Source organism: Condylura cristata, unplaced genomic scaffold (genome assembly GCF_000260355.1).
Source record: "Condylura cristata isolate star-nosed mole 26May11 unplaced genomic scaffold, ConCri1.0 scaffold00003, whole genome shotgun sequence".
NCBI lineage: Eukaryota > Metazoa > Chordata > Mammalia > Eulipotyphla > Talpidae > Condylura > Condylura cristata.
The window spans coordinates 10,380,340-10,388,306 of NW_004567104.1; the positions used below are offsets into that span (position 1 = coordinate 10,380,340).

Below are 7,967 nucleotides of genomic sequence, written 5' to 3' on the forward strand. Positions count from 1 at the left end.
TAAACTGAGGGTATCTCTAAAATAAAGAGCTGGCTGACTGCATAATACAAGTAAATTCTGCATAGTCTTGCAATGTATAATGCAAGATATTTTTCTGCTCAGAGAAGAAACCTCTTGTCAGAGATAGAAGTAGACTAATTACCCAGTCCACCATAGGGCTAGATAAGCTGGAACCTCTTCCTCAGACTACCCCTTTGGTACATTTTTTTTTTTAAGATTTTTTATTTATGCATACAGAACTGGAGTACAGGTCAGAGGTTCAGGGGCAGTGAAAGGATTCACCAGAAACAGAGTGGGGAGCAGAACAGGCAGCTTCTGCTGAGGTGGGCAGTGGGCGGGGCAGGAGAGGTCTGCCACACCATGTGGGCCACCTCCCTGACTGGGGATCCAACTCATGCTGCATTGACTGCAGAAACTTCATAATGCTGTGCCTTAACCTATTGCACCACCAGGGAGGGCCCCTTTGGTACATTTTTTTATTGATCCACAACTCTGGTTTTATGTCAGATTCACTTGGGTTGTAAAGTTTACTTTGTGGCAAACTGTGATATAACAGATTTGTTACACTAATGATGTAATTTATTTATCAATAAATAAAATAAGATTTATTTTGCCAGTAAATTTAGTACCTCGTTCCCTTCCCTCACCTTCTGTCAAAAGAATCTGGTCGCTTATAAGTGAAGTAAAACAAACAAAAAACATTTTTGTCTTTTTAAAATGAGTTAAATGTTAAAGAGCTGACTTCAGAATGCTCAAAACAAATTTTTCACCATAACTTTCAAGAAAGTCAGTCCATATTTTGAGTGTTGCTTGAGTTTCACCAATTAAATGTTAACTCTTTCACATCCCTAACCTAAAGAACTTTGAATAATTTAATAGTATTTAACATTTCTTTTGTTTTTCAAGAAAGAACTGGAAGAAATAATACACTCATTATTGCATCTTTTGTTTAAACCGAGAATTAATATAGTATGTGATTTTATGTGTTCTAATTAGTTTTACCAATAATAAATGAGCACCTATTCACAACTAATAAGGCATTTGTTTACTTTCTAGATCCTCCAAAGGACAATGGTGGTTCAGAAATACTCAAGTATTTGTTGGAGATTACAGATGGAAATTCTGAAGGTAAAGTTTCTAGAAATTGTTTTATTCAGATCCCAGTAGCAGGCCCTATTTTTGCACGTGATAAACACCTTCATGGTAACCAGGGGCAATCAATTCTAATAGAACTATAATTCTAATGACAGCTATTACAATTTAAAAACCTTAATTCCACATTAATAGTTGATCTCTTTCAAAAACTGGCATCAAATTCTACTTGAAATGTACATTTTTATCATTTTTTATTTTCTTTAAGCTGCTGGTCCTAAAAGGAAATTAAATTAAATTTTTCATTCCCTCTTTGGGCACACTTTATCTGGAAATTCTTATAAGCAGAGAGTGTCAGAAGTAATCAGCAGGAAGGATAAGGTGAAGGTGGCAAACAGGTTCTGTGACCTACAAATTCCCTTGTATAGAAATGACAGACAAAATACAGCATCACTGTGGACTAGTGACAAATGTCACCCTTTTATTACAAGTGTAAAAAAATGTCTTTCTATGTTTAGATTATCTATTATTAATAGTCACAGTGTGGATTTAAGCAGGACAATGTTAGAGATCCAATTACTGAGATAGGTGGCAGGTGCAGGGGTTAAGAAAAATAATTTACTTAGCTATAGTACCTTTTAATAGATCATCCCTCTAGTAAAATTCTTTAGGTTAAGAGAAAAAACTAATCATTAGAACTTTAAAATGACATTTCTCTCCTCTCTATAATCACTGCAACCATTCATGTGAAAAAGCGGGTACATATATAGCAAAAAGACCACCAACATAGGACATGTGTGCAGGTGTGCGGCTTGCCTTTCATCCTGTGCCACGATCACCACCTGGAGTGCTTTGTTTTTCACATTGGTCTGGTCCTGTTTTAAGTTGAAGACATGAGAATGCTTTGAGGTGGACACAGCTTTTCTTGACATAGTGAATGCCAAAGGTTGAGCTTCGTTTGTTTTACATTAGAAGACCTGCTGAGTAGGCAAGTCATGTGAGCAGGGGCTGTCACTGTCCTGACTCTCTTGGCCATTGCTGGCAGGTGAAATGGAGTTGCTATTCTCTAATAGCTCAGCAACTTTGTCGGCACATTAAGTGGGTGAGGAATTGTACCTTTTCAGTTGTCCTTGTTGCTACAGGTTTTCTAATCAGTATTATCAGGGTGCTTGTCTTTCAAATTTCCCTTTCTCACATGCTCTGATGCATGTGACTTTTTTGTGAGGCCTATCACAGAGGCATCCAAGAGAATTTTTTGAAGATTTTTTAGTAAAACGTCATGACATAGGGTGAAAATGTTGTCCCTAAAACAAATTGATGGAGTAAACACCTTTGTAAAATAGTCAACTAGGAAGATGCATTAGTGGGAGTAGACAGGGCAGGTAAAGTCATCCTTGGGCTCAGCTGCGAGCAGGCAGCCAGTCACAGCAGCCCAAGTCTTTCCCCCAGCGACACTGACTTTGTGGGTACCCACACATCCCCACTTTCTTATTTTATTTTAATGACGTAACTGGGTTATGGAGAGTGTTTCATTTTTAACTTGTCGATCTTCCAGGCATTTCTGTCTTTTTAGAGCAACTCTCTGCAAACAGCAGACCTTTACCCAAAGGACTGAGTCTCTAATTGGGGGATTTTATGCTTTATGACCTCTAGCAGGTCAGCACCCCGAAGTTATCAAAAAGCTCATGTCTGAGCAGCCTTCCTCAGCAACACCCAGCTGATGCCAGGCCCACCCCCAATCCCTACCCCTCCACCCCTGCTCCCTTGCGCTGTGCTGTCCCCTTTGCCACTGCCCCTCCCCCATTGCCAACTAAATTTCGTATTATTTCTGTCTTCCAGATCTCACTGCCGGCAAATGTAATAATGGTGATATTAAGTAGTCTAGCCTTACAGCAGCACTAAGCATTAAAAATGACTACTGTGCTTTTTCTGATATTTAACTTTGTCAGAAAAATGGAAAGAGCCCTTTGGTGGTTGGGGGGCTGGGAAAGGAGATGTTGGTTTTCATGGAAACCACTTAGAGCTCTTTCTTATCAGTAATGGTTGATACTTTTACAGAAGCCATAGACTCATACACAGCATCTTATTTTACAGCGAGTCAGTGGGAAGTAGCATACAGTGGATCGGCTACAGAATATACTTTTACCCACTTGAAACCAGGCACTTTGTACAAACTCCGAGCATGCTGCATCAGTACTGGTGGACACAGTCAGGTTGGTTGACTTGTGGGATTTGTTCTTTTTTTTTTTAGTCCTGGTATAAAAGTAAACATCTACCTTCGGTTAAATTCAAACAACTTGTCTATAACGTTAGCATAACGTTCCAAGTAAAATGTACCTTGGCGATGCAATATCCCATGGTATCATATCAAGAAATGAAAACTATTTTTTAAATATTTTACTTAGACCAAGGAAATGAGGTACCCAATATTCTCAGCTAAATGTTGTATTTTCAGGTACATTTTCACTTACTTGTTTCTCAGGAAACTTTGACATGATCTTCTGTGACAGTTAAAAGTTGAGTGTTTTCTGGAATTTTCATTAGCTAAATAAAGGGAAGCTCAGTTATTGCAATAATAGAAGGCATAGAATTAGAGTTAAAAAGCTAGAATGTGCACACAGCTCTGCCACTACCACCTGTGGCAGTTTTGTGAGATTGGCACACCTTGGGCAAGGTGCTCTACTGCCATCTGCTGGGGATCAGTGTAAAGCCATATGAGCCACTGAATGGCGCCTCCTGCAGCTGTTCAGGGCCTGACTTACACATCTGTAAGCTGCAGCTGTTCTCTTTTTTCTTCTATTTATATGACCTTAGGCCCCAGTTAACACATAGGAGATTTGCTTTCAGCCACACGGTGTTTTCAGAGGTCCAGAATAACCTAATGAGCCTACAAGAAGTACTGTAGATATGAAAATGGCTTTAACATTCAGAAAGTAAATGAGAGGCGGGAATAGGCATTTTCATTGTAGGGATAGCTGACATTATTGTGTGAAGCCATTAGTATTAGGAGAGAGATGCTGGCTTACACCCTTGTGCTGGTTGACTTTTCAACATGCTGCATTCTGTTAGGTTGCCTAATCTTGCATTCAGCCCATCTCCACCAGCATCCTCAGCTTGCTTTTCCACCTGAGAATATAGTAATGGGATGTCTATGAAATGAGTCCTTGTGACAAAAAGGCTCAGTCAGCCTGCTTTTAGATGGTGCTGGAGCTTTCTGGGGTGCCTCCCAGGGTGGGGTAGTCCACGGCAAAGGCACAGATTATCGGCAGTGCCTCTTACAGGCAAGACAGCATAGAAGAGGGACAGGGCACAGTGTGGGTGTATAGAATACATCTCTGTGCCACTTCTTAGGAAGAAGATGGAGCTGGTGCAGCGGCATAGCTCCACCTTGTTTTCTCCTTTCTCAGCAAGGGGGTCAAATTCCACAACCTTAACCAACCCAATCTGGCCAAAAGAAGGCTTCCTTATTTTAGCGTTAACAGAACCTGCTGGTTAATGTCAGGCTCAGTTGATTAATATTGACTTCATTTGCTTTTCTGCTCTGTATGTGGGTGATTGGCTATTTATGGTACCATTTAAAAATTTCATCCAGCTATTGTTCTGTGTTCTCTTCTGTCCTTATGAAAGTCTTTTCAATTTTTGGTTTAAAGGAAAATAATTGTGTGCTTTGGACCTACAACACACATCTACAGATCTGACTAGAAATAATCATTTTTACCAGTGCCAAATGCAAACTATGCCCACACTTAAAAAAACACACAAGATCTTACTGCATCAAAAAACAAAACCAAACATACATATTCAATGTGCAGCCCTCCCATCTCCCCTTGGTCGCATTTACAGTTAAGTGTGGAATTTACTTGCTTATAAATTCAAGGTAACTAAGAGATGGTTTTCTCTGGTATTTCTCCTGCAGTGTTCTGAAAGTCTCCCTGTACGCACACTAAGCATTGCACCAGGTCAGTGTCGACCACCGAGGGTTTTGGGTAGACCAAAGCACAAAGAAGTCCACTTAGAGTGGGGTGAGTGAACAAATCTTCACATTAACATTGACAGCTTGGGTGATGGTAGATTGAGTTTAAGACTGAATGCTTTGAAATTAAGTTTCAAGTCTTCCTTCTGAAAAGCATCGTTTTGTTTGTTCTCACTGGAAAATATCCCTACTCTCTTTAATGTTGGTTGTGCTTGTCCACTTCCCCCACTGTCGCTCTTCTCACTGCGCCCTGTGGTACTGCCCACAGTGTTCTCCCTCTGCCCTCTGGAGGACGCTATTAATAAAGAATGGTTTAGAGCAGCCAGGCTTTTGAAGACAATTTCAACTTTATCCATAAAAGAAAAGCTGTGGTGGCACAAGGGGTTAAGTCTCAGTAGGATGAAGCTATCCACAGCCACTGCTGCTCAAGTTCCATCCCTGATCCCCACCCTGGAGCTGACCCACATGGCGCAGCAGACCTCTGTTGTCTCGCCCGCTGCTCCCCTCAGCAGTGTACTTAGTCAATCTGCCTGTTCTGTTCCCCCCTCTGCCTTTGGTGAATCCTCTCACCCCCCACACCTCTGGCCTACACCCCAGTTCTTGTGTGCATAAATAAATAAGTCTTAAAAAAAAAAAGAAAGAAAAGTTGTGGTCAGTTTAGAGATTAAACCTAAAAGAGATTGATCAGGTCACATCAGATTCCTCCTTGCCTTTGCTGCTTTGTCATGTGTGGTCCTGGTGTTTCTCAGAATGACCCAAGCTATGTCACGTTTTCTGTTGCATTAGCAGTTTGCAGCATGTGCAGTTGCAGCTATAAACCTCCAGAAAACTCTCAGACTCTCCCTCATATCTAACATAAAATAAAATATCCCATCCTCTATCTTGATTTCACATGACCTTTGGGTTCAAATTAAAGAGATTTTCCTCCTCCTGCTTCTTCCTTCTCTAGTCTTTGAATGTGAGTAAATTTGCCTGGTGGTCCTATTCTAATTATTTTATTAATGTACTTGCGTAGGAATATATGGGTAACATCATTCAGGAGCTTTTTCTTTTATATCTATTTTTGGGGTGAGGAGGGTCGTTTAGTAAGAGAGACTGAGGACAGGCCATATGCAAGATGTTTTTGCAGACCTTGTGGGAAATCCACTAAGATGGTCAACTGGAAGCAAAAATAATCCTAAAATGAAAAGCATTCTTCGTTCCCAGATGTCCCTGCCTCTGAAAGTGGCTGTGAGGTCTCAGAGTACAGTGTAGAGATGACAGAACCTGAGGATGTCGCTTCAGAGGTGTATCATGGGCCAGACCTGGAGTGCACCGTTGGCAACCTACTTCCCGGAACCGTATATCGTTTCAGGGTGAGAGCGCTGAATGACGGAGGGGTGAGTAAAAGGTCACGTGCATCATGATCAAAATAGAAAGTCCTAGCACTTTTCCATTTATTGCCTGAAATTCCTCAGCAGTGTCTGTCAAACCTTGATAACCATTAAGGGAAGTGTATATAAAATCATCTTTCTGACTTGGATAATCCGTCACTTGAGTTCCAGGTTAATAAGCATATCATACTGTATGCTTCGGTATATGCTTTTGGTAGTTTTAGAAATAATTTCCTGTTTTCTCATTGACTGTACTAATAAGTTTGAGAACTTAGAACTACATAATCTCCCTGTACCCTCATCTGAATTACCGAGCAATGTCTCAGCTTGTTTTCATTTCATGACGCTCCAGCCTTTCCTGCCACTGCTCTACTGCAGATGTCCAGGTGGGATGTCAGATTGAAACTCTGTGTTTCTAAAATAAATCCCAAAGGTATTTGTTCCTCATTTTTAATTTTTTGCTGTTGCAGAGAGGTTTGGGGGAGAGAACTAGGTGACCACTAACTGGTAGGACTTTTTGGTGTGTCCGAGATGCAATGGTGTGAGTAAAGCAGCTGCTGCTTCATGCCCCCCAGGTGCCAGGAGGAGTCCCCATAGTTCTCCTACCACCACCACGTCACCCTTGAATCATCACCATATTCCTCCTCTTGTGCTTGAAATTTTTAAAGTACTGAGTTGTTGGAAAAGTCATAACCCACTTTTTCTATATTTAAAAAGTCACAACTTTTCCCAATAATTCAGTAAGAAAACCCAGCTGAGTGACATAAAGTGGATTGTGACTTTTTCAAGTTTCCCCTATTCCAGTACTAGCCTTTCACACATCAAATTGATTTTTGCTTTGGTGCGCTAACCATAGCTCTTCTTGAAAACACTTGGTCTGAAGTTAGATCTCAAGTCTGTAACAGGAGTTGGCTTTCTTCTGATTTCCCATTGGGAAAGTATTTTAGACACAACACAGATATTTAAATTTTTTTTTAAAAAGGCACTGAGCAATAAAACTGGGCCGCAGAGAACATAAAAAAGTCAGTGTTTTCTGACTTGTATAAAATGAGATCAGTTAGGCATGATCACAGATGCTGTAGGAACTTTATTTTGCTGGCTTTACTGTACTCCCCAGCAACATCTTAAGGGATCTCTGTCATAGAATATAAATCCAAGTAGCCTGATGGAATTTCACTTTGTTTCCTCTTTATTATGTAAAAGAACTGTTTTCAGTCTTTTTTTATTTCTGGGATATTGAAAGCTTACTATATAAATTTGATTTATAATTACCCTGTTCTGAGGTCCATCTCTTAGAGACCTCCCCCTCACACCATGTCCTACCGCAGTGTATTTTTAAGTTTATGTTGAAAAATGTGAGAGGTGGGCCCTCCCTGATGGCGCAGTGGATTAAAGCACAGCACAAAGAAGCAAAAGCCACCTCAGCATGAGTTCAATCCCCACCTGCCCCAGAGGTGATACACATGGTGCGGCAGACCTCTCCTGACCCGCCCGCTGCTCCCCTCAGCAGTGTACTTCATCATCTGCCT

The 7,967-nt window shown here is 40.8% G+C and overlaps 1 protein-coding gene across 2 annotated transcripts in view; it reads left to right on the forward strand.

Moving 5' to 3' along the window:
* FNDC3B (fibronectin type III domain containing 3B) overlaps positions 1–7,967 on the forward strand; it is a 332,590-nt gene that overhangs the window by 270,385 nt on the left and 54,238 nt on the right. For both annotated transcript variants that reach the window (XM_004674965.1, XM_012732895.1), the window contains 4 exons: positions 1,057–1,128; positions 3,187–3,305; positions 5,009–5,114; positions 6,272–6,444. In XM_004674965.1, coding sequence (XP_004675022.1) covers positions 1,057–1,128; positions 3,187–3,305; positions 5,009–5,114; positions 6,272–6,444 — 470 coding nt within the window. The remainder of the gene's footprint in view (positions 1–1,056; positions 1,129–3,186; positions 3,306–5,008; positions 5,115–6,271; positions 6,445–7,967) is intronic.